The 26,573-nt window shown below is 40.1% G+C and overlaps 4 protein-coding genes across 7 annotated transcripts; 1 reads left to right on the forward strand and 3 right to left on the reverse strand.

Annotated features, from left to right (window-relative positions):
• Window positions 1–271: 271 nt before the first annotated feature.
• On the reverse strand, window positions 272–7,642 carry stard3nl (STARD3 N-terminal like). Of its 3 annotated transcripts, none has more exons than XM_067253949.1 (9): window positions 7,531–7,642; window positions 5,812–6,189; window positions 4,673–4,750; window positions 4,320–4,397; window positions 3,998–4,051; window positions 3,539–3,656; window positions 2,853–2,951; window positions 2,514–2,578; window positions 272–471 (listed from the first exon to the last, which is right to left on the reverse strand). In XM_067253949.1, exons 2-8 carry the CDS (start codon window positions 5,998–6,000, stop codon window positions 2,517–2,519), a joined length of 678 nt encoding a protein of 225 aa, XP_067110050.1. In that variant the 5' UTR covers window positions 6,001–6,189; window positions 7,531–7,642; the 3' UTR covers window positions 272–471; window positions 2,514–2,516. The 3 variants fall into 3 exon arrangements, with proteins under 3 accessions (XP_067110050.1, XP_067110048.1, XP_067110049.1); XM_067253947.1 differs by having other exon boundaries at window positions 272–2,285; XM_067253948.1 differs by having other exon boundaries at window positions 272–2,325.
• A 599-nt stretch (window positions 7,643–8,241) lies between these two features.
• On the reverse strand, window positions 8,242–10,790 carry epdr1 (ependymin related 1). The gene is made up of 3 exons (XM_067252590.1): window positions 10,495–10,790; window positions 9,327–9,535; window positions 8,242–8,903 (listed from the first exon to the last, which is right to left on the reverse strand). The coding sequence occupies exons 1-3, from the start codon at window positions 10,731–10,733 to the stop codon at window positions 8,713–8,715; spliced, it is 639 nt and encodes a 212-aa protein (XP_067108691.1). The 5' UTR covers window positions 10,734–10,790; the 3' UTR covers window positions 8,242–8,712.
• A 236-nt stretch (window positions 10,791–11,026) lies between these two features.
• Window positions 11,027–13,986, forward strand: nol7 (nucleolar protein 7). Of its 2 annotated transcripts, none has more exons than XM_067252588.1 (8): window positions 11,027–11,311; window positions 11,441–11,501; window positions 11,974–12,029; window positions 12,112–12,137; window positions 12,447–12,540; window positions 12,674–12,795; window positions 13,046–13,123; window positions 13,237–13,986. In XM_067252588.1, the coding sequence occupies exons 1-8, from the start codon at window positions 11,130–11,132 to the stop codon at window positions 13,308–13,310; spliced, it is 693 nt and encodes a 230-aa protein (XP_067108689.1). In that variant the 5' UTR covers window positions 11,027–11,129; the 3' UTR covers window positions 13,311–13,986. The 2 variants fall into 2 exon arrangements, with proteins under 2 accessions (XP_067108689.1, XP_067108690.1); XM_067252589.1 differs by having other exon boundaries at window positions 11,048–11,311; window positions 12,450–12,540.
• Window positions 13,821–26,064, reverse strand: ranbp9 (RAN binding protein 9). Its single transcript, XM_067252587.1, has 14 exons — window positions 25,409–26,064; window positions 23,244–23,355; window positions 22,094–22,146; window positions 21,021–21,188; window positions 20,810–20,832; window positions 19,903–20,087; window positions 19,306–19,418; window positions 19,028–19,136; window positions 18,477–18,631; window positions 18,132–18,282; window positions 17,532–17,653; window positions 17,273–17,424; window positions 16,911–17,022; window positions 13,821–16,176 (listed from the first exon to the last, which is right to left on the reverse strand). Exons 1-14 carry the CDS (start codon window positions 25,623–25,625, stop codon window positions 16,046–16,048), a joined length of 1,803 nt encoding a protein of 600 aa, XP_067108688.1. The 5' UTR covers window positions 25,626–26,064; the 3' UTR covers window positions 13,821–16,045.
• Between the last annotated feature and the right edge of the window lie 509 nt (window positions 26,065–26,573).

Here is a 26,573-nt window from a genome sequence, read left to right on the forward strand (position 1 = left end):
TTCCAATAACAAATACACTGTATATTCACATCTATGTCAAATAGAATGCATTGTATCAGAGATTTTTCACAACGTAGGTTTACTTTTTGGCCTTTAAATCAACTTCTATTTATCATAATTTACTTTAGAAATATATTGCCATGCTACAAAAGTAGCAATAAATACTATAGAATACGACCTTATAAAATCCTTGACACTGCAAACCAACAGCAACTGGTGCAGCAGACGCACAAGGTCTGACGTAGTCTCAGACTGAAAACACAGACACTGATTCCAAGCATGGATGTTTATTGCAGGTTTTAAAAGAAGATTAAGAAAAGTTTGTCATTTTCATAGGAGGACACATAAATCCAACCACAAAGCCAGAGTGGTTTTCCGAGGTAGACCATGACATAAACAGCAGTTCATTTTTACTGCGGCGGTCAGGACCATGGGGAGAGACCCCCAGAGACTCATCATCATCAGACTGGCCTACAGGTGGGTAGAGGAGGCGGTAGAGGAGACACCAGGCAGTTAGGGGGGATACTTATGAATCATCAACATTATAAACTTGTTCTCTTTGGAAACCCAAGCACACGACAGCCCGTTGTCCTACATTCTTCTTTGTGTGAGTAAGATGCGTATGACGTGTGATGCGGGCCAAACATGATACCTAGATGTGTCACTCATCTGACCCCGAGTGGCGTCGCACTGCTGCTACTGATGGGCCGGGGCGAGCAACTGATAGTGCGGAACGCCAAGTGTATGGGGGGGTCAGATGTGCCCTCTCGCGTCCGGATAGCAGACTGTAGGACATTTTCTTCGCTGCCTATTTTTTAGCATTGGTTTCCAATGGGGGCTTTTGTAAAATGTTTGTGTATATACTGTATTTTAAACCACAAACAGCGACCACCAGCTTGCACACAAGCAATTAAAACACTGTTCTCTACATCTGTAAAACATCTAACGTCAAACGTTATAAATGGCTAAAACGAAAAATTGATTTAAATTCCTGCAATTCTTTTGCAAACTATTCTTTATGTCGATTTTCTTGCAGATACAGTCATAAACAATAGTAAAAATAATGTATTGGCACATACACTTTTGTAACTTTGTCCGCAACACAGATTGTAACTCCATAGAGTAGTACAATTATGTAAGATACTCCATAGAGTAGTACAATTATGTAAGATAAACAATTGACATAAGCTCTTTTAAACCGTAAAATATTGAGGTATTTAATACATGCATCAGCATACACAGCTTATACTTGTAAATGCAGGTTAGGAAAATTACATGCCAATATTGTAATTACTAGCCAATTTCAAAAGACAACTGTAGGTGTGTTTTATTGGAAAGAATACGCAATTAAGGTGCTGCCAACAGTTTCAAGTTTAGTGATGATCAGACTGATGTTCTACCTTAAACAAGCTTAAGGATTTAGCTTGATATACCGTCTATGGAGTTTGTTTTAAACTCAAGACACAGAGCTCAAAACAATCCTCTCCATGCTTTCAAATGGCAGTTTTCAAATGTTGAATAGCATTCTCACAATAAAAAAAACGTATGCCTGTGACAAGATACTGTCTATTCATTCAAACAAATGGTAGCTATTTTGCATGTAGAGGACGAGAGAGGACGAGAAGGTGTAGCTCCGACACAAGATGACGAGGAATCTGTGTTGCAGATAGGATTACCAGAAATCACTTGGTTTGCCAATTCAAAGACAAATAAAATCAATTCACTGCATGGCATAGGTACATTTTCATTTTTAGGCACAACAGACTTGCTAATTGTATCCTATTAGATATCCCCCATCAGATGTTCTAAAATTGTATACAGTTAATACAGTCTTGATTTCTATTCCTATAATCAAGCCAGACAGAGATGCTGTATAAACCACAGATGTATACACTTAGAACTAAATCATTGTTGACATATACTATGATTGACCCATCTCCCCTTATTTCTTATCTGAATTCATCTTTCCTTCAGTCACACCCATAAAGACTCCAAAAGTGTAAAAGAAAAAAACACCCCCAAAGAATAATGCAGTGAAAAAGGGTATTTCTTTGAAATGGGCCAGCTTTTGAAGATTCAGTAGCCAAGAGGTGGAAAGATATGACAATGCATTAAGTGAACAAGCTGAGGGACATGCATTTCCAGTCATATGGAACGTGATGGTTCTAAGGCAAGTTTTCCCTTCATGGACAGATGGGTCATCGTTAACACTGCAGCAGAGGAACCGGGTCCGCTTTCTCTTGTCAAGCCAACCATGAAGCACGTCTCAAAGATTAATTCCAAAACTGGATAAAAAAATTAAGAAAATTCATACAAAATGTTTACCTATTGTTTGAAAAAACAAAGAGAGGATGTATGTGCGTTATATAATCAAACAGGTCTAGTTCAGGCAGGCTAGAAAACATCTAAGCATAATTAATTTGGACTAAAATACAAATACATATTCTACAACTTAAAGCACCCCCTCACATTTGATACATTCCCAACAATGTGAAGACCAAACTGTCCAGTACCTGCTAAATGAGGCCCTTCTCTGCATCATCAGGATCGTGTTTATCATCTAGCTCCTCATCAGAGTCTGGAAATCAAAAAACAATCATTTAAGAGATTTGTGAAAATGTAAACATTTACAGTTCACCATTTAGCTGGATTTCCTAACATTTCTAGGCACTAACTTTTAAATTGTAAATGTATCATAAGGAAAGCACAATCAAAAAAGATTAAATATGCAGGAAAACAAGGGACCACAAATCCTAGGGATTTTGCCTTGGAATACCAGACACAGAAAAATGGTAGGCAAATCAAGTTAACTATCAATTCTATGTAAACTAGCATCCATTCGAAGTACTCACCTGCTACAGACTCAGGTGGTGAATAAAACTGCCCGTCTGATAATGGTCCAGGGTGCATCAGGGGAGCCCTCTCTGGGGCGTCCCTTATACAGAGATATCCTGAAATCACAAGTACAAAGATAATTGTTAACTTTTAACTTGAATTATGGAACTGAAAAGTTTAGTGTTGAATTTCTAACCTTCTTAGGAGTGGCCAAGGCCTTGGCCTTGACCGACCCTCACCATTCCTCATAAATAATATACTGGTCTGGTACATATAAGAGGGAGTCAGGTGGCTGAGCGGTTAGAGAATCGGGCTAGTAATCAGAAGGTCGCTGGTTCGATTCCCAGCCGTGTCAAATGATGTTGTGTCCTTGGGCAAGGCACTTCACCCTACTTGCCTCGGGGGGAATGTCCCTGTACTTACTGTAAGTCGCTCTGGATAAGAGGGTCTGCTAAATGACTAAATGTAAAAACAATAGGCATTTGATATTATTTCTATTAATGGTTTGTTTGACTTGCCTTTCTCCTAAATATATTTTTATGGTGTTTATATGAAGTAAGGTTTAATAACCGATTACAAATAGATAATGGTTTATATATGCAGGAGCCATTGAGACATACACTCCACCACCAGTAGTAGTAAACCAGAGTACAAAAGGATGAACTGAAAACACCACTACAATACATGTTGCTCTATGACTCACTATTTTCATCCTCAGCCTCCTGAGGCAGGACCTTGAAGTCCAGAAGCCAGGTCTCCAGCCATGCCAGGACAAAGGAGATGATGGGCAGGAGGTACCCAAACGCCCCCTGGGAAAGGAGCTGGAGCACATGGACATATTTTACGTGGCCAAACCAAAGACATATCCACTGGCAATTGCACAGTCATGATTCCTACCTACCGACCAGGGTATAAACAGCCACAGTGGCAGAGTTAACAATAACATAGGACTACAACAATATGTTTTCACAATGCTAAACATATCATTTTTACACATTTGGGGCCCAGGTCCCCTAACTGTCAGTGCCACATGTCTAATGTGTTACATTAACACACTTTGTCTGGTCACTATATTGCACGTTGCACAATGCCCTTTAGTTATATTGCACATATTTTTTTATTTAGTTCAGTCAAAACATTGTTTTATTGCCTTGTTACGTACCTTTGATAAAATGACTTTTGCTATCAGGAAACCACTGGTGGTTGCTGTTGTAATCTGTGGTGAATACATTAGAAAAACACCCCTAAGCAAAATCTTGACACTGTATGAATATTATCTCAAAGTAATAAAAAGTATGTTCCCAAACAATCCTTGTTATTTTCCATAACGATTTCTTGTGTAGACTAAACAAGGAACAGACTGACAAATGAACTGGTTGGATACATTAGAAAGAGCTCATCTAGGGTCAACAGCGCACTCTGGTGGCTCACAAAAGAAGAAATCTTGGGGGGTTGGGTTTTTGGGCAAGAAAAACAATACATACCGCTATAGCCCACCAGTGACGCAGTTTACAAACAGCATAGGCCAGGATAAGAGCTGCAAACCTGAATACAGCCAGGAGCTAGAATTGTATATGCGAGAGAGAGAGAGAGAGAGAGAGAGAGAGAGAGAGAGAGAGAGAGAGAGAGAGAGAGAGAGAGAGAGAGAGAGAGAGAGAGAGAGAGAGAGAGAGAGAGAGAGAGAGAGAGAGAGAGAGAGAGAGAGAGAGAGAGAGAGAGAGAGAGAGAGAGAGAGAGAGAGAGAGAGAGAGAGAGAGAGAGAGAGAGAGAAAAGTTAGTATCTTTCATCTTAAAAAACAATGCATGAAGTGACAGACACAAATTTGACTTGACTTACAAATATGTCAAAGAAGGAGGCATGGTAGTCATAGTGTAAAACCTCCTTATCCAACTGTTTTTCAATGCCTCCATTTACCTGTGAAGGACAAAACAAAGCCATGAGACAATACATCAGTGATAGGGTTGTACTACATGATCTGAGTCCAAATTCTGGTTAAGAGATCATATAGCCGTGGTATAACTACCGCTACACTAAAAGGCTCGTCATTGTATTTGTAATAAAACAATCACCGCTTTGTTATAGTCACAAAATATTACAGATGCTTGGATGGAGTATAAAATGTAAGGTTGAAAGTAAAAAATGAGCTCCCTTCAGAGATCAAGAGCAATTGCCATTGCAGTATATAATCTGGAACAGGAAGAAGTATCCCTATAGTCTATTAGTCCCCTTGGTCCCTTGTTTCCTTCATTCCTCTCAGAGATTAATGATTATTTACAGGTAGTGATCATGTGGTAGTTATCAAGGGGAGAAAGGAACAGTTGGAAAAGTTGGATTTTAAATGGATCCTGTTAAATGGATTAAAGGTGTATTTGATTGACTATGTGTGTGTGTCTGTATGTAAAGCAGTCTGCATGTCTGTCAGTATGAGTAAATTATCATTAAATATGCTTATTTATGTGTATTGTGCATACAACTTCAAGGGTGGGGGTGGGGGGTCATTGTGTGCTCATCGAAAGACATTCAGGACAGCCAATAAAGATTTCCTCTTTCAAATCACTATAAGCTTTACAAGACCCCATTTCATTTATAGACAATCTTAAGGACAAATTACTAAGATTAGTTAACCTAGTTAAAAAGGGAAACTATGAAGCCAGATCAGACTCTTTTTCACAATAAGATCCAACAATTATATTGGGACAATCCACGGAACAAAACCTTAAATTATTTTGATCCATACAAAAAATCATGACATTTGAAAATGTGTTGCCTGGTTCAGTGAAGAATGAATATGTACTTTATGCCGTAGGTATGGCAAACAACCTAGCTTTGGTCTTCACATGTCTTTGTATACAGAGCTAAAAGTTTTTCCTCAATTACAAGTTCAAAAATAATTAAAAATAACTATCAAATACTAATACATTCTTGCAATATACCACATTCCAAATATCAAGACTTCAAAACACCTTCAAACTTACATTGAGCTCTATGATCCACAGCAAGGTGATGAATAGGAGGTCAAAGGTGACAAACAGGCAGAAAGTCCTTCTGACATCAGAGATACCCTTCTTTTCACTGGCATCGTAGGGCTCAACTCGCCCAGAGAGAGACCCCACATCCCTGTTGGTTGCATGCGAGTCCACACTGCTGCCATATAGGCTATCCATGGCTGGCTCTTATCCCTAATGAAGTCAGTTGGTGGTAAGGCCCCCCTGTCTCACTTACAGCCAACGACAATTCAAGTTGGTGGAGTATGGCGACATCCACCACAGAAGACAACTTCAGTGCAAGACCTCACAAGCACAAGATCTCAATGTCCATACAGATCCACAGTCATTGCATTCTTGCTGCTTTTTCTGAAATCAACCAAAAACAAGACAAAATTCCAATGCGTCAACAAACGTTTTTTTAACTAGAAAAAAACAACATCAGAATGCTAAATGGCCTAGCCTACTTGTTATTATGAGCTTTGTTTGAAAATGTGTTGATTTGAATTTAAAATGTATTATGGTTTGACAAGAATCGTGTATAGTCTGTACTCATAATTCACAATAAATATAGGCCACTACCTTTAGGGTATTAAAACTAACATAAAATGATCATTACCAGTGTTATAGTTCATGTGACACACAGGCAAAAAGTGTTGTTCCTGAATTTTTTGTATCAACTCTTTAATGAACTTCCTTTTCAGTTGAAACTATTTTGGTATTACCAGTTAGTTAATTTGTGTGATTTACTTCCTGTTTAAAATGAATAGACATTCCTCTGTACACAAAGGAAAACAAACATTTTTTCAGGATTAGTTACAGTGAACATAAAAGCATTTGTTTTAGGCTTAGTTACAGTAGGAAATTCTGATCTTCGAATGCTGTGACAGCATTCAGATGTCCAAATCAACAAATGTTCTACTTCTCTTTAGAAGCTTGTACATCGTCTGAAAAGGCTTTCATCTTGGTTGTCATAAATAGTGTGAAAGGTATTACTCTATCTGGCTATTGAAGGCCTGGGATAAGTTAGCATTGAAGCTGGTCTGCGATACGTTTGCATTTGCATTGAAGACGAGCACCAACCTCTTGACCTCAGTTAATCATGCAGGTCAAGGGTCTGAAGTTTTGGTTCTCTAACTGTCAGTTTGGGCTGTCGTGATAATGCAGCAGTATCAACGTACAGATAGATGGCAACTTATAATTCTTTTTCAGTCTTGACAAACTCAAAATTGACTGTAGAATGGGCTCTGGGCTAGCAAGCGACATCTGGCCTACAACTGCTGCTCCATTATATTGTGTAGTAAGGTTATAAGCAGTAGACTTTCTGTCCAATGATGACATTTAAGCTACTATGTTATGGTTCAGTGTAACTACTGGAAGATGTAGGCTATGTCAATTGTTTCCAATTCCCAGTTATTTCATATGTTGAGTAGGGTTCGCCAATTTAGCACAATAACAAATGCAAGGCAATCGATTGTCGATACGAATATAACAGGTCTCGCTATTTAGCAAAGGAGTTGTTTCGGCTACAAATTACTTCAAATGTCTACATTATAGACACCCTTGGTCTATTTTTATGCCAATTTGTTTATGCACATTCTGTGCTATTTTCTGTTTCAATTACCAGCAACTGCATTGTCAAATCTCTCATTGAAAACTATTTCAAATGACACATCAGCTATATATTGAAAACATTCGATATCTCCTTACCTTTTAGCTTCTGTTGTGCCATTATTCTAGATGTTTTTAACATGCGGAAGACAGAACATAACGTTACCTACTTCTTTGAGCACCTGGCGAAATGCCTGTTTTCATATCGGACAGGAAGTGACGTATGAAGCCTTGTGTTGTGGGTAATGATGTCGTTTTAGCACGGATACCACGGCAGTTGACAAAATCTGCATCGCTGATGGTTTATTTTGCTTGGTTTACTGAATGCTAAATGTATTTTAATTCAGTCAGAAAAAAACGGACTAGACTTAAACTGGTTTATGGCTAGAAGAACAGTGTTATGTTGTTTGCAAATGATCAATTAATAATTGTCTGCCAGATACCGCAGCAAATAATTTTGGTTTGCAGGCAGCACAACTGGTTTTACCGGTGACCATCCCATAAAGTAACCTATTTGCTGGTCATGAGTATTATATAGGCTTTCCTGAATCTGGTCCAAACTTGCTACGCATTGGATTTATTTGGTGTGTAGTTTTCCACTGATTTCCAAGTGCTTGATAACAATCGCCACCACGGTATCTCACCACAGTAGCCTACATCTCTTGGATTTATGCACCCAGAAATCAATATGCTGCCGTCTGTAAACCAATCAGAAGTGTGGACTTTAAATGTCACTCATGAATTATTATTAATCAACCATTGTAAATTTGAACATCAGCAAATGATGAACATAGCAGTCGCCTGAATTAAACACATATATTCTGATTACTGGATCACTTTTAATAAGCATTTTAGCATTAGCATTATTAAGCATCATTGAGTATCATGGTTACAGTTCAGATACACTGCAATATTTTTTTAAATAAAGACACCAAAGCATTCACAAATACAAAATTGTCTAGCCCAGTATGAATCTACAAAAGTGACCTAAAGTTTAGTCCTGCAAGTAAATCAGAATCAAAGTGATGAGTTTTTAGGTACTGTAAACATGTACTTTAAATTGTAATTTTACACTACATTTTGACTGTATCTGATTTTCAATCTCTGAAATCAATCACATAATAATCCCAGTGAATCATATTTTTGCAACATACATCTTTGCTTATTGGTCAGCTGTACTCCTTTCTGATCATAGTTTATTGTCAACATGTTTAGTCATTTTAGTCATTTATTGACAATGGATCTATGCATTTTACATCTAATGGGTTAAAAGGGAACATCTCAGCAGTCAGAGTTCATCCACTCCAGGCGGGCAGACTGGCAGGTGCTGGGTGGAGTAAACACTGCAGGATCACTGATTCCCAACTCAAGGTCAAAGAAGCGGGTGGAGGTGGTCACACTACTGTTCCTGGTGTAGGTCTCCTGGACAGGGTAGCAGTCCTTCACTGTGTAGACACCAACCCAGGCCTCATCTGTTGGAGGAACAGATGTGAGGATACATATGCCATCTGCATACTAACCTAGTTTAGATTTACATTATTTACTGTGATTTCAAATAGTGTCCCCAAAAACAGATTAGGTCACCAATCTATTGAAGCAATACGTAACACACTACCGTACTGAGGAGGAAAGAGCAGATTAAGTTACCAGATTAACTGTCACTGGATTGGGGAATGGCATTTTCATTTCATTTTTCATCCTCAAGGAAACTTTGTATAGTCCAACAATCATAGATGTGTTTGGAAAATGCACCCAGTTGAAAAATATATATAGTTTGACAGGAGAGGAGATTGTGGTACTAATAGACACATTCGAAAATAACCAGAGAGTAGCCTGATTTACACGTTATGCTGACTCCAGCCTCACGTACACCGCATGAACTCTATCATACTCACGTTTGCGGGCTGGTTTCCTGTCTGACCACTCCTGCACCTCAACCATATCCCCAGGGCCCCCAATGAAGTACTGGTCTTCATAGGTGGAGTTATTGGGGATATCAAAGGGATCCCAAGCCTGGGTCAGAGCTATCTTTGAACACTGCTTGGTCTTCTGCTCAATCTGGAACATTATGCCACTATTATAAAGGTAGATGTATTCAAAGAACCTGTAATGTTAGATGAAATTTAATAAAAAATATTAGGCCAATAGTGTAGCAGAAGTGATTCACATCAATCAATGACAAGTCCAAATCGTCTGCATATCATAAATGTATTCCATATTCTACATATTGTCTGTTGATATTGATCAATAACTATACAGTATAGGCACAACATTCTAAACTTTAAATAATTCAGGTTGCTGTATGGTGGATCCTACAACTATAACAGCAAGGATTTACAGGATGAGCAAAGTAAGGCAAACAAAATTTTCTAAATCTTGGAATGTCCTCTTATAGGGAAGTTGTTTGGTCGTCTAAGGGAGATCAGTGCCTACTCAACTGTTTTTTTGTGTTTACTTGCAGATAATGCAATTAAACACTGTAACACTCACAATGGCTATCTTAATAATGCTTTGAATTCAAATTCTGAATGTGTCACATCGTCTGTAAAGTCACTTTAGATGGCCAATATGGACAAAACCAATGTTTCTTGTCCTCCCCCAAGCCTCACCCTGGACAGTCCTTCCCCAGAATTAGAATAGCCTACTTTAATTGACAGGCAGAGGGATCATGCTAGTTCTATTTGTTTAGGTGTTTCATAACGGCAACAACAACAACAATGATTATTTGTGTCTCTTGTGCATTATAATCATATCCCACAGCAGCATAAATCAATCCACATAGCACAAAGTGTTATATGCCTATACGTAGGCTACTTTTTGATAATAGGCATAACAATCATAATATGGCCTATCATTATTATAAAACAGGTTGCTCAAACTTCAAACCTCCGCTTTCGCGTCGGGACGAAAAACGCCCTTTAAGTGTGATGGCCTATAATATCCATGATGTACCACGCCCAGTCGTGAGCTGTAGATTATATTATTATTATAGACAATATATATATTTTTTTATGGATATGGAAATGTTATTAAAAACACTCGTTTTTGGCATAGGCTACTTACTTCTCACATGGTGTGTGTCTTTTATTTTGTTGGAGAATTCTAATTCTCTGGTTCTTGGCATCATACGACACGGCAGACCGTGTATTCCGGCCGGTGGAGTGGTCGTATTCAACAGACCTCCCCTCCCATTGAGTAGGTGCGAGACAAGGCACTAGGCTGCCGTCATCTGTTTTTGGATACACAGAAGCCTTTATCTTCGTCAAGGAGAGCGCAAACACAAACTGTAAGAAAACATTCATCCTGGACAAAATATATTCTGCGTTGGGTTGATCTCCGCAACTCACGCAGTCGCGGCGCGAATCAGACGCAGGCGCTCGAGGGTTTGTTATGCATTGTCCTGGTTACGTCATTTGAAAGCGTCATCTGTAAAGTCAGTTTATGTGATGTGATAAGCCTACAGCCTACCTGGTATGATCAGAGATGCATTTTATTAGACAAGCTTTGAAGCGTGGCAACTCTGGTGACTGATAGTCTTTTTGCCTTCACATGAATCACCCTTTGTATCGCATCTTTTTTTTCCGGTACAGAGATAAGACCGTTTGCAACCACTGATAATTATTTTGCAACCTCTTTGCACCTGACGGTATGCCATTTGACCACACGGCGTCGACTGATGACGTGCGCATACATTCAAGATGGCGAAAAGGCAGCATGGGAAAAGTTTTCGGGATCGGACAACAGATAATGAAAAAATGAACGAACATTTCGACCTCGGTCTAAACTCAAGCGATGATGAGGCTCCCGAAGAAGTCACGTTTGAAGATTCTAAAGCATCCGCTATTAAGAGAATGAAAAATGCATTGGAGACGGCCAGACGGTAAACTACGCTAGCTACCAGTAGGCTACGGACTCACTAGGCTACTGTAACGAAATTATATGGTGCGGCAATATGTTTGGGTTACGTAATTGTTATTTATTTACATTGATATTTTCTTGTTGTTAATAGAGAAAAAGATTTGCTAAAGGAAAAACGAAGGCGGCGACAGGAGCTCTTTCAGCAACAGAAGGTAGGCCAGAATCAAAGGAATAACGGAATCTCACAGGCTGAAAGCTTTGTAGCATATATTTTTGGGTCGCTTTGTGTATGTCAAGAGCTAAATGTAAGTTCCTATTAACGTATTTTACTTTAGTTACGTACTACAGCAGCGATTTCGTTGTAGGTATATACGAGGCTGTTCGCATTACGCGCACACCACTGTCCACTTCGTCATAACATTGCGCCGTAAAGTTGCGCAGACTGCGTCTGCCAGTGCAACCATGAGTGCAAAAAGTGAGAAATCGTGGACAGGCAAATCATGCACACTAAATGTCACCATAGTTCAGGCGTTTCATAGGGAAACACTTATGTTCCATATTTGTATATTTGATTAAAATTCACAAAGTAAGATGTTCAGTTTATTGACATGAGTGTTTTGGGTCAATAAGAGTGAAGTTCAATTTCTGTGGAAACGTTTTGATGTTATTGACTATGTCTTACAGAAAAAAAGGCTTCTTCCTGCTGATGTATTGGAGGAAATAGATATAGCCCAACCCAAGTAAGTGCAGAGGATCACTTATTACCACAATAATAACATAAAAAATGTTTTAAAAAGTTAACCAACCTTTCTTTTTCTATAGGAAGCAGAATCTTTCTATAGACCAAGGTAAGTGCATTTACACCATTACTTTTACATGGATAGCTAATTGTGGCTCAACAGATGACAAGCTAGACCTATTAAAAACCATGGTTTATGAAATTGCCTCAAATTAGGGTAAATAATGGAGAATGATGCACATTTTGTCCAATAGATAATATTAATTCATGTGACCAGTAAGTCAAATGTAGTTTAGGCATGCATTTTATTACTGTCAAAATAGCCTCTTGCTAGCAAGTTTTTCAAGACAGTTACCAATTAGTACAGTTCTTTTATAACCTATGACTTAACCAGTATGGTTTGTTCTTTCTTCCACAGCAGAAAATGAGAACAGTGATATAGAGACTGGTGGTTCAGAGGAGGGAACAGAAGAAAAGGAAACGGATAAGAACCAAGATAAAGGTGTCAGGGGGTATGGAGCCATTTCAGTCGTAGTGATAATGGGAGCATGGCAACATAATTAGCTCCAAATCTAAAGTAAAAAATACTGACTTTCATGGGAAGACAATAACACAATTATTATTCCTGAAAATGTTCCATCACAGTTTAAAAGGGAACAACAGTGTGATGAGGCTGAAAGGCAGACCCTCTGCCAACTTCCAACAACAAGCAGCTGCTGACTTCATCCAATCAAGACTGTACGGAGCACAAAGTCATAGAACCACAAGTATGTGCTCGGCCCAAACACGCATACATTTTACAGACAGATCTACGTACAGCCATGTTGGTTCTGATATTCACGTCAGTACTTACCTGATCAGCTGTTTAAAGGAAGAAACCCACTCAAACAATGTGCCCACTGAATAAATTGTGGATGAAAATATGTTTTTATAACCCATTTAGACTATTTTGTGTGAAAATAATTTTAACTCTTGGGGATCTCCTAATGTCTCATGAAATCCATATTGTCTCCTCAGACAATGAACTTCTCTCCCTTGCAAATAAGAGGGGGCAAAACAAAAGTGCCGCTGTGCAGTTTGTCAAGAAAGATTGGGGTGAGTTCTTCCATGTTTAAGGGATGAGTATACAAAATGTATCATATGGACTAAAGCATGGCCTAAATTAGGCATAGCTTGAGCATAACCATGTGTGTCATTTTGCTTTACAGCCACAAAGAAAAAAGAGAAGGCAGAGAAGTTGAAGAAACGCTGGATTCACAAAAAAAATGTTTCCTCAAACTGACAAAATTGAAAAGTGGAATGTTATTTATCTTCTATTGTTTTTTTTTCTTCCACCTGAAGAAATCTAGATTGCCAGTTTATGAACATTTAAATTGGCAAATTCAGAAAGCCCATTGTAAACAATGCATCTAAAATGAAGCCTGAACAAAAGATCCTTAATTTTGCATTCTGAAGTAGTGAAGAGGAGGTTGTGATGTCACAGTAGCACTGTCTTTGGTCAGTTGTTTTTTCTGAATACTGAACAATTACGCTCCATAAATGCATCATATACAACTCTGCAAGTCACTTACTTTCAAGGTGATTAAAGCTTTCATAAGCATTTAAGGCACTGGATGTTTTACTACAATTGTAAAGGACAAACTGGTTGTTGTCAATGTATGCCATGATTAGTGAGTACCTCTGTATACATCTATACAATGTTTGCTAAGGAGTTTTATAATTAAACTGAAGGTGATAGTCAGGTTTTGTTTGTGTCACAAGCAGTCCCAGCACTAGGCATTATCAACACAAATGCTGTTATTTCTTTTATTTAAATATAAATCATTTCACCCTCACAACTGAACATCCCTTTTTTCAATGGACACAAACTAGCGGTGGACAACTCATTGTATTATACCTATGGATATCCATATACACTATGGATTGGTGTAAATAAAACATTTAACTTGATCATACTACCAACGACTATGGCATGCATAGGTTCTGATCAAAAGGACACTGTCAAACAAAGTTCCAAAAGATGTGACAGCTCATGTCAAACCAGTAAGTTCCAACCTTAAGTTTTAAATGCCAGTTAGGCCTACTTAGAAACCACTAGGGATTTGAAGTACTGCACTGGTGTAGTATTAGCATTTAGCCTTAGTATTTCAGTTCCTTGGCAACAGCAAGCACAAAGACAGGCTAAAACACAGGTCCAGTGTCCTCTTCCTAGGTATTTGGTTCTTTATTGTTAATGTGGTAGCCAGGGCACAGTTGACATACTGAAAATCATGTTTCTGCTGCATGAATACTGAGCCATAGACGGGTCTGGTCAACAAAGGGAGGAAAAGCAAGTCTGTGTAGACGGGGGTTAATTATTAATGTGCCAACAATCACCAACTACCTCACAGGGCCAAGCTAATAGGGCTTTTCATACATGAATAATCAATTTAATCACTTGCTAGGGTGTGGTTTCTTATGCTGTCTGACCTAGGGGGGAGTGGTCATGCTTGACCCAGACCCAATGCTATGGTTGGCTGGCTGTTAGTTTATTTGATTATCTGGTATAGTATGAATGCTGAGATGAATAATCCATGAGATTCTTCAAAGGGGTAGCATGCTATTAGTTAAAATGGGGGCTAAAATAACTTTAAAATTCAAGTCTGAAAAGCCCCCTTATGAGCCTCACTGAAACACATTCAATAGTTACTAGGAATTGCAATTACATAAAGGAGAAAGGGCATTTGGCTCCTGAGTTATGTGTTGATACAGGACAAATCTAGACAATACATTAAGAAAATTCAAAACGACATTGCATCACCGCTGCTGGGCAGTTGAAAAAAGTGGGATACCTAGGTAGTCTGGAGGAGAGTGAACTCACCAACCACAGAGGAACTGGGGAAAGAAACATTGACAGCCTCTGTAACTGACCATAACAATCGATCAGTTGTCTGTCGGATAGTAGCAATGTGGATTGTTTTTGTATCATTTACTTTCTTTTGATAGCTAAATATCTCACTCTTAATATAATAATTTTTGATTCATATAAATGTTACCATGTACACACACTGTCAAGGATTGGTGGGATTGGGACCTTTATTATTTGGTGGATTTCACTCTTACCGGCACTCAACAAATATACTGTATAAGCAGGTCAAAATAATAATTTGCACCATGCCGTGTAAACCAGGATACAGAACCAGAGCCTAGTCGCCCTCACTTTACTCTTCTTTTCCACACTTTACCCCAAAAATATAAACAAGATTAAAAACAAAAGGAGAAAAAAGGAGACTGTAGTTTCCCGCTGGCTTCTTCAAAGTTCACGTCTACATACGTTGCAATCTCTGATATTTAGGATAAGTAGTTGTTGACTAGCCGCTAGGGAGCCAAATATTATGCATTTAATTAGCCCTGGAGGACACAACATGTACCAGAGCACTTTTTTTGTCTGTGGTTGTATTGCCCCCCACCCCTGCCATCAGCACAATCTCAAGTTTGTGAACCAATGGCAAATAGAAGTATGACAATGGGGGGGGGGGATGTTTAGACCGAGATTGGCATGGTCTCTAAAGTGAGAGAAGAGAAAGGGGGTTAGCCCTAACCCTACCCCACAAAGACGATCCGTGTTTGAGCAGATCAAGTTCGCTTGCTTGATGGCTACTTATGGCTAGTCTCTCTGCAGTCAACCAAATGGTTTAGGAGTCTTGTGAAGCCTGTATGCAACCTAGCACAGCTAGCCAAAATATGGGGATTGAGATTTAAGTTGATGGGGGGGTGAGCGGCGTGTATTCGTGTGTCCTAAGACTGTCTAGTCGGCCACCAGCTCCTACACGCTTGACCTCTGTAGCTTGCGAGGACTGGACAAGTGGGAAGCATTTCACCTCGGTCCATCAGAGAAAAAGGTGGAGCTCTCATCACACCTATTTGGTCCTTTAAGCATACACAAGGGTCTAGGAGCTAAGAGGGTTTTTAACTAAACAGACCTTTGTTTGTGTGTGTGTATATATGTATGTGTTTGTGTGCGCGCGCGTGTTGCAACTAGTGCAAGTAATCGTCCACGGAGGCGAAGGCGCAGGAACCGCTGCCGGAGCGCGCCATGATTGACAGGCATTGGGCGGCCTGGCCCACAGCCTGGGCCAGAGGGGGTTGCTTGGGAAGGTTATGAGTCTCTGGAAAAGGTGGAGAGAAGCCATGTAAGATTGACAAGGGGTGCAATTCAGCATATCAACATATTTCAGTGCAGTCAGTTTCCCTGTAAGAAGGGGTCGTCTATGAGGGTGTCTGCAGTTCTTAAAAAGGATCAAATAAATAAATAAATAAATGAGGCTGAAGTGGCTCAAAGCATCTAAACATGGAAGGTTGTTGGGTGGCGTTTTTAGGATATGAAGGTATTCTTAGTCATTTATTTACATTTATATAAAATAAAGTCCTTTTAAGGATTATCTTTTGGAATGCATCGTCACTATATTGAAAGTATAAATATACTTGGGAGTCAGATGGCTGAGCGGTTAGGGAATCGGGCTAGTAATCTGAAGGTTGCCAGTTCAATTCCCGGCCGTGCAAAATGATGTTGTGTCCTTGGGCAAGGCACTTCACCCTACTTGCCTCGGGGGAATGTACCTGTACTTACTGTAAGTCGCTCTGGATAAGAGCGTCTGCTAAATGACTAAATGTACTTAGATTTTTTGTTGTCATTTGTAATTTTCAAGCAGCAGTGAGAAGCACCCATTGGTAAAAAGTCCAGTATTTTCAAGCACCTTGTATGTACTTCTTCCATTACGAGGTAAAGAAAGTATATTTAAACATAATGACCTACCCGTTTAGTGACTGCGTCGGAAAGTATTCAGTGGACATGATAATGACATGCAGCTATACTAGGCGTGTCATAGATGCATTTACCTACCTAATATTGCACTGTTGAGGGTGGAGCAAACTGGCTCTCTCTGGATTGAATCAAGCTGATATCCCACAGGGCTGCCCCAGGGGTCAGAGTAAGCCAGCAGGCTGAACGCATCCTATAGGCAGAGCAGGAGGCTGAATGAGAAGGCTTCATTGTGCTCACAAATGAAAACGCAGGAGGGGTGTTTCCCCCAGTCTCAAACTTCCCCTTTGACAATCGATCAATTCATGACATACGTGCTCTAAATGGTTTCTTATCATTAAGAGCAAACCACATACGCCCGGTTAGCAAATCAAGCCCACCCACTATTCAAATAATAACGTATCCATTCATTTCATGACGCTGTAAAAGCAGGATCCGTCTACCTTGAGCATCTTCTTGTTGGCAGAGTTTTTGCCACACTCGCGACGCAGGTGCTCGCTCATGCTCTGGAGCTCCCGGCCAAAGTGAATCATCCTCTCGATGGCTGCCTGGCTCCCCCCACACAGTTGCCTCTTGGACTGGGTGGACTCCACCTCTGTTGGCGACAACATCTCCTACATGAGGCTACTGTTTACACCATGTGACAGAAAACAACGCAGGCAAGGTCGCAACTCTTCCGTATTTGGGGAACAGCCGACTCACCCATGTCTGCGTCGCAGTCCTCTGGCTCGGCTCCGTGTTTGGAGCTGCCGTTGAGGAAGCCGTTAGAGGATGACTCGGTCACTCCATTACTGAAATGATCCTCTTCCATGTCCACATCAGTACTACAATACAAAGAACCAAGCGGTAGAAAATATGTTAAGAGACGTAGAGATTCTCCGCCCCATCATCGGTCCAAATATATACCGGGATCAGATGGCTAAGCGGTTAAGGAGTCTGGCTATTAATCAGAAGGTTGTCGGTTCGATTCCTGGCTGTGCGGGACAAATTACGTTGTGTCCTTTGGCAAGGCACTTCACCCTACTTGCCTCGGGGGAATGTCCCTGTACTTACTGTAAGTCGCTCTGGATAAGAGCATCTGCTAAATGACTAAATGTAAATATACCATTTAAGGCTTAAGCACAATGTCAGCAACATTAGAAAGTACACTAAATTGGAACTAGCTTTCGTTTACACAACTATATTTCAAACCCTGCCGTCTTTGCGGCTTTGGGCCCGGATCATTTGAGTTCATAAATGATGTCACATCGAAGGAACATTTTTGGGAAACAGAGACGAGCAGTCCCTGTTCAGATGGATTACCTGGTGTTGAGGGGTTGGCTGCTGCTGCCATTGAGGCTGACCTCCGCTGCGGGGAGGGCGGGTCCCGGGGTGCAGGGCTTGTGGCTGTAATGGGAGGGGGATGGGTGGGTCTTACTGGAGGTCACTCCATTGCAGCAGTTGCTGTCGGACCCTGAGGAGAAAGTCAAAAAAGATATCACTAAACTGGAGATAAATACAGATTCAATAGGAGGTACATATCTGAGACCTTTTGCCTAGGTGGAAATCTACTTGAAAAAGAACATTTATCAACAAACTTGGAGAGAGTAAATTGGGTCAAACACCGCAACTCTGAGGTAATATTCCTAGAATATTGGAAGTGTGTACCTGTGAGGTAGGCCTGAGAGCCACTGGCTTTGTGGCTGGGACTACTGAAGTTGCGGGGTGAACCTGTGTAGCTGTCCTGGGACTTGGGGCTCCGTCCACCCAAACACCTCACCTCACTGTCTGTCCCGTTTACCATCTCTATAAACTGTCTCACTCTGGTGAAGAGAGAGGGAGAGGAGGGTTTCAGTCAAAGGGCAGAGAGAACAGTCCAGATAAAAAAAGAAAGTGAGATGAATGAGAAGTTAGAAGGGAAAGGAAAGGAAAAGTGTATGTGTGATTATACGTAATAAATGTAATAATAATAATAATCAAACAGGGATATAACGTATAAAAGGTAGACATGACACAAAGATCTAATCCACTAAGAAAGTACAACAACCTTTACTCCAGAATAGGCCTTTACCTATAAAACAACCAGAAAAAATCTAAAACGCATGTGTTATGGCAATATACAAAAAATTCTTGAAGGAAAAATAGATGAGGGCTTTCATATGTGCAAGTTAAGCGACATGGACAGGAAAATACATGCATGCAAAAATGCAGTGACTCACTTCAACATGAACATGAGGTCAGGGTTCCTCTCCAGAAGACTGGGGTAGAGCTGTTGGGTCGTCTCGATGGCCTCTCCCATTCTGCCTGACAGCACCAGCTTCTGGATTTCTGCAAGCATGTTGAAGAACACGGGGCATTGCAAACATGAGGATGCCAATTTCTTGTGTTCGGCCATTTTAAGGACCGACAACATATAAAAACAGTGAATTCTTACATCCGTAGTTTTGCCCATCCGACATTGTATTCACCAATTCACAAATCAACACCCACGACTCACTCTGCCTGTTTTTGATGGAGGCCAGCTCCTCGTGCACAGCCTGGTCAGTGGATTTGGCGAAGGCTTCAGCTGTGGCACAATAGCTGTGATGGACCAAGTAGGACGCCACCATTCTGTGTTGGACAGTGAGAATACTCAGTAGGAATCATGTCGAAATGAAACCCCATGCCTAACACACAACATAAGAGACCACCTTAGGAACCTTTAGAAACTACACAAATTGTCATCATTGGGAATTACAATTATTAATTAATTAATTTACAATTAAATGCTTGAAGTTCACAGGTTAGAACTAAAAGGCCAATAATTGTGATTGTAAATGAATTGTCAAAAGGATCAAGCTACTACAATTGTACTGGTAGCTTGCTACGTTTTGGTTGGTGACTAGACAGTAGTGAACAACATTATCACTTAAGTGTTTTACAGTCATGAGCTCTTCTAACAAATACAAATTACAAAAACATAATCAAATGTATACTAGTAAATGTATCTTTCGCAATCCAAATCCCCTTTGAATGGAGTTTTGGTGAAACAGGATGCAGAAGACAATCCAATGGCAGCGGAGAATGATGGGAAATGTAGTATCTAGGGACTTACTTCTGGATCATGGACTGCCACTCTCCCTCCCGTTCTCCAATAGGAAACCTGTCGATTTGGGCCTGGATTTTAGTCCTCCACTCGCGCATGTAGTCCTCAATGTCGAACACAAAAGGGTGCTGGCCAAAGTTAGCATCCACCACTTCCCCCGGGGTCTGTAGTCCCACAGTGGGATACAGGTTGGGCTGGAAGGTGTCGGAAGAGAAAAAAAATGGTATGGCCAAACAGATTTTTCCATACATCTCACAAGCAGACGTTTGCTGCATTTTGGCTCTGCATTTTCCTACTGCAAATTGGCTTTTTATTCAGATGACAAAGCATTGTTTTATAGCAGCTGTTACTGCTAAATATACTTGCCCACAGCTTTGTATAATACTTATACATAATTTAATTTTATGTTTCATTCTACCGAACAAGTAGTTGTTTTCAATAAATTCGGCATGCAGAGAATTCACTTGTGGCTCTTTATAAGAGACTGTGAAATCAAGCTAGCGACTTGATTTTTGGATGCACGGTGTCTAGGAGTCATGAGCTCTAACGGAGAAGACACTTGTCCAAAGATCTGCTTTTCATGATCTAATGAGAAAGGTCATCTTTGTGACGACTGGGGGAGGTGACGCACAGCACGGACAAACTCAGAAACACATGAATGCTGGCTGACAGCCAAGCTTGTTTATCTGCTCAAAGGATTATTGTTTGTGCTAAATCTTTTCTTATTCTATTCCCAAGTAAGCAGCCATTCTGCTGCAAAGAACAACTGTGCAACACAGCAGTGAATAACACATCCTCATTCCTTAAGAATAAATACTACATTTCAAGAAATAAAAATGTGTGTGGCCAAACTATATTCTAAGTTCTTTGTAGTTGCAAATATCATCACAATCTGAGTGACGGATGCAGTACTTACTGGTAGATCAGTAAAAGCGATTCCTGTTGGACAAAGAAGAAAGTAAAAGGCATCAGCAAGTTTACTAATCAGTTATAAAAAATAAATAAAAACATGACATTACTTAAAGGGTGGGACGATTGTCAAACTTCTTTTAGGGGTATCTGCACAGTAAGACATCAAATGTAATTCTACCATTGTATAAAACAATAGAAGCAGGTATGTTCTGTACCCAAGCTGTGGCCATTCTTTGTGTAGAAACATGTGTTGTTGATGAGGTTGACACAGCAGCCAATCACATCGCCCGTTGTGAATGTGGGCCCGTAAGGTTGCCCAGTACCAGAAGAGCAGAATGAGTGGCCATCGTCTCCGTGGTAACCATATGAGTGCTTGTCCCAACCTGAAGAAAATGCATGATAAATATACATATTTTATAACTTTTTACAGTACACTTCATCAGTAGTACATTAGCTGTGAATAACCAGCTTCCCATTTCATGTGCTGCTCCTGTAGGCTAGGATCTCCAATGAAGTCTCTTTTTGATTTGTAGAATTTGGAATACGGTTGTGTTTTCATATTTTTTTTTAAATCCTTTTTTTAAACCTATTTGGTCTTGCTCCACATGGGACAGGGATTTCAAGCCTATTCAGCACTCACACAAAACTAGCAACTGGATGCCAAGACCACCCATTGATTGACTTATTTTGGCACAATTTGCAGTGCCCCCAAACATATTACATATGGCTTTCCTTTCAGTTGCATTTTGTGAATGGGGTCTTGCAATTTGCAAATGCTTTGCAAGGAATTGGCAGTGCTTTGCGGCTATCTTACTGCCCTGAAAAAGCTGCAGCTTTCTCAGTGGGCCCACCCTATGTCCTAAGGCCCTGTGACTGGTATTAAAGGGGCTGAGAGACTAGCCTGTAAAGCCAGATAACTGCTTACCGCCCATGCTAACATGTGACCCTGGCTCCACTGTGTCATTTCAGGCCAAAGAATGAGCAGAAGCCCATCGGGTCTCTTTAAACACACCCCAGCAATGCACTCCCACACATCTTTAGATAGATAACCCCCGACACACACACACACCCACACTATGCCCAATCATTTCTAAAAAGCAAAATAGATTCTAAATTATCTGCACTTACAAGGACACAAGATGTGCCCACAGAATAAGCCTGAATGAGATTGTCTCACTGACAATTCCACAGGCAGTGGCAACTAACAATGACACAGCAGTAACCACAAAAAACCCACATCCTGTAGGTATTCTGCATGCATACGAAAGGCTTTCATGTGTCAACTTACCAGGGAGTCTGTTCATGTTGACACCTTGAGCTGAGAGACCGATACCCATGTACCTGTTATAGAAATTAACAATGAGCCAAGTTGTAAAGAAGGTAAAATATATACAGTAAATGTTTATCTAGGGATGCACCAATACCATATCCTTTTACTTTTTGGCAAAGCACTGTAAATAATTTTACAGTTGATCCTGTAAGAATAATGACTTGAGGACAGTGTGTTGATTATTTTCAGCAACTGTTATTCAAAAGACATAATAAAAAAAGCCTAGAGATTCAAGACATTCAGAATGCAACGGAAGCCCACGTTCTCAACGATTGACAGTGGTTGATCTTCAGACATAATGAATGATGTAAGCACTTCTGTTATTTGTATGTTTATGTCTCCTAACATTTTCTCTTTCCATTGCTAGGGTTTGTTGCAATATTGGTTGCTTTGTGCTACTGCAAGTGCAAAATCTTTCATGCACACTGTTTCATTTTCAGATGTTTAATCAGGTTACTTGTATTGTAAGAACTTGTTTTTGTACCTCCCAGTATCTCCCTTTTTGATGTTGCCAACCCTAACCCACTTGGTTGCGATGGTTAATTTGGAAATATTACCACACCGCTGACATAGTGTCTGATGCTGGTGTTTCTGTGCACTGAATGTTTACACATTGACATACATGTCAGATGGCATCAGTTTTTGGAATCAGATAATGTTTAAGAGTTTGAGTGCATGAGCGCAGTATCAGACCCAATATTGGTATTGGTGCGTCCCAAAATAAATTAATTTGTGATTAATTTCCAATTTCACTGTGAACACATCATGAATAAGCATCCGAAGACACTGACCCATATTTTGTGACATTAATGTAAAACAATACTTCAGGGATGGGAGGGATTAATTAATTACGGATCAATCAATTAATCAAATAAATGGAAGTCAACTGGGGCAATTATAGAGTAGGGCTCCACTACAGCTGCTCAAACTGACACTTGCTCTGGCAAAAACAGCAAAAGGGTCAAGGACTATGATTTAATTCTGTACAACTATAGTGTATTAGGACTATACTGTAACTTGGTAAAACTTGGTAGCTGAACCTCTTATATTTTTGATAAACCATAAAAATAAAAGTACTTCCTTCAGTAGTGTGTCTATTTGGCCTTACCCATCTCGGCCTTTGCTGATGATCTTCACCTCAAAGTAGTATACGCCACACGCGGCAGGGATGGGGTGTGTGGCCCGCACTGACGCTGCGTCTTTAGGGGTCTTTCCATGACCTTCAGGAAGGCACGTGGGAGGTTAGAGAGGTACAGAGGAGGAGCACTAGCCCACAAGCCCAAGACACAGAGAGCCCACCACACAGACCTGAGGGTGGTAACTGACCATGTGTTGAGTCAGGCGAAATTAACTTAGTCATTCTCGTCAAGACAGCACTGTTCATGCTGCCCTGGCTGTTGTTCATTGAATGGCTGACAAGTTACGCTTCAAAATCGGTTTCAACACCATGGTCAAGCGATTCCTGACTTTAAATTAATTATACTTGTCACAAATTATTTTACTTCACAAAGCACATTTTTTGCGTCAGTTGATGAAGTGTGGAAGGCTGTCTCCCAGACCCTACCAGAGCACCCTCTCTACTCCACAGCTGGCTTCACTTGTGTGATTAAAAATTAAAAATTAGAAATCTGCTAAACCAAGAATTCTATATCATTACGTTTGCATCGTTACTACAGGTCATTCTGACTTTTTAAATGGGAATTAACCATCTATTTTAGTTTTTCAACATTTTGGAAAAATAGGAAAACACCCATTGACCCATAGTAGTCCTAATGTCATTAGAGAGCCATATGTTTTGAGCCATGTGACTATGGAAGCATCTAAACATTTGTATTGGGAAGCTATTGAGACCATATCCAATTTTGCATTAGAGGAACAGAGGGAATACAAGGATAAATTAGTGTCAAGTGCATGCTTTATTATTATTTTAATATATTATTTATGTCTATTTTGTTTTACAGTGTTTGTTATTCATTGCATTCTATATTTCATTTGACTGTTTTAGTTCTGTTACTGTAACTACAGTATACTTTCTGAAAACATGTTTGTTCACTCAACACTTTGCAGACATAAGTTATTAAATATCCCTCTATTTCAATTAAAGGTTCCCAACCACTGCATAAAAAAGCTTTGAGGAAAAAAAATTCCCACCCTCCTGTTCAGACCTCACTACTCTTATCTCTCCACCTACTGCCACATTTATCTTCAATCAATAACTGATGTAGCGGCACCATCTATCATGCAGTACTACCTAAGCAGTCTTTGTATGACAAAATACTCCTTACAGTATGTCAGGCTCAAGTGATCATGGATCATGTGTATATACAGTCAGGAATGGATATAAATTGCATTTTGTAACAGAACATACTGGTAGGAAGAGTTTAGGCAAGTTAAGAGAATGACAAAACACACCCTGGAAGTTCATAACTAAACTAGCTATTCCAGTTGAAAAGCTGTGCCCCCTAATGCCAAATGGAAGACCAGAATAGTCGACCAAGGGCAAAAGTATTAGTACTACTAACGTTAAGTGTAACGTTTACTCCTCTGATCATTCCAATGCATTTGGATGTTGAGGGGGTTGAGATGCCAATCTTGTCATAACTCATCTGGGCAGGAGGATTTACATTGACAAGACAGCCATGCCAAAAATAGGCACAACCAGCGACTGTAGCTACCAAGTTAACATTAACTGTGACGTTTCCCACCCATGTGGATTAATTCTGTCTAGTTGGCGAACTGATAATACATACAACCAGTTGTCAAAGAAGCACATAGTGACACACTAACACTAACCGTCAGTTAACTAGCAGGATTATACCCGTTCCGCTAGATAAACAGATGCCTGTGCAAGAGTGGTCCTACTTTACCAGTATGGCTATGCCCTAATAATGTAGCTCTATTTCGTTATGGGTTCATTATGGTGTGAGCTAGCATTCGAAGACTTCACTACTACAGTAGCTAGCTCAGAAGCAGCCAAAGAACTAGAATTTCTAGTAGAAAACTGGATGTCTCAGTTTTGGCTGACGACACCTCACCAGCTGGTTTACAAGATGTCCTCTCCTGTTGTTGTTATAAAAATGAGCATGCTAGCTATCGGCTAGTGCTAAACTGCCATTGGATGCGTAGCAGCCTGACTTAGCTTGCTAGCTACGTAGTTAGAGCTAACTCCGCTTGCCTAGCTGATGCTAGCGCTAGACTAGCTAGTTGGAATCATAGCTGAAACCTGTCAAGAGTTGTAATGTTAAGATAGATCGTGAACCGTGTGGCTAATACCTTTATAATGCACTCGGAGATTGTTCTGTGATAGGCCAATATAACTGAACTTGTCCTTGGGACTCCATGATCGAGGAAGTGGGGTCTCATTTTCATTTACTGCTGGATAAAGCCGTCGGAGTCGCTGGTTGAGCTCCTTTTCCTGCTCGTTCAGAGTCGAGTCTCCGTGAACAACAACCGACATAAGAAACCCACAGCCCGATGACTGTCCAGACATGGCTATTCACCTGTTCTAAATCTTAATGGCTTATCAGCCACTACAACAATTAATCTCAACAAGCTAACTATAAAATTAGCTAGCTAAATTACCCCTCACTAGTTGCCAACGTTAGCTCGGCTAGCTCAATTGCTAGCTGGCTAAAGCACTAGCCACAAACAAGTAGCTTGCGAGCTAGTTGGCTATGATGGCTTGCTTTTTGTGGCTGACATTAGCTTGTAGCTAGCCTAGCTGACACAGAAATCAGGGTAACCTCGAATTCAACGACAAAAGCTAATACGTTAACTAGATAATGCTACAGTACAGCATTTTGGGACGAGTTGACGTTTCGAATAAGCAGACTGATCTCGTATAATCAAAGGAAACAAACTGTCTAGCTAGCTAGATTGACACCGACAAATCTCCTCGGGTAAACTCGATCTTTTGTTTGTTGTCGAAGCATAATCCTCAATTCTGATTGGTTCAATGCAGGTCCAGTCATACTTCCTTAAGAAGGACTATAAAGTAGCTAGCTACATCATCATTGTACACCAAGATCAGGCCAATCACACTGTCCAATGTCTCATCTCAATTGTGTAATTAAGTGCCGATGCTTATTATAACACCAGCCTATTACAACACTGACAAGGTGTATGCATACATGTAAGGTTAGATGTCTTCGTATCACAATTAAATTGAAGACAAGTGAGACAAGTGCATTCAGACTTTCAGACTTGTATTGAATGGGCATGTTCTGATCCTTGTAAAATGTGGATGAATGTCTAAAAGAGCTGAAGGCTTTGGTTCAGATATATCATTGTGTTCATTTTAAATGATATAGATTTGTTTTGGCTTTATGCATGTGTATGTGTGTGTTTCCCTGTGTCGCTGTTCCCTGCAAAAGTGTTTGTGTCACATAGTAAAGACCAATAAAGCAGCTTAATGGAGCCTATATTGTCATACAACACA

The sequence above is a fragment of the Osmerus mordax genome, chromosome 16 (assembly GCF_038355195.1).
Source record: "Osmerus mordax isolate fOsmMor3 chromosome 16, fOsmMor3.pri, whole genome shotgun sequence".
In the NCBI taxonomy this organism is placed as follows: Eukaryota; Metazoa; Chordata; class Actinopteri; order Osmeriformes; family Osmeridae; genus Osmerus; species Osmerus mordax.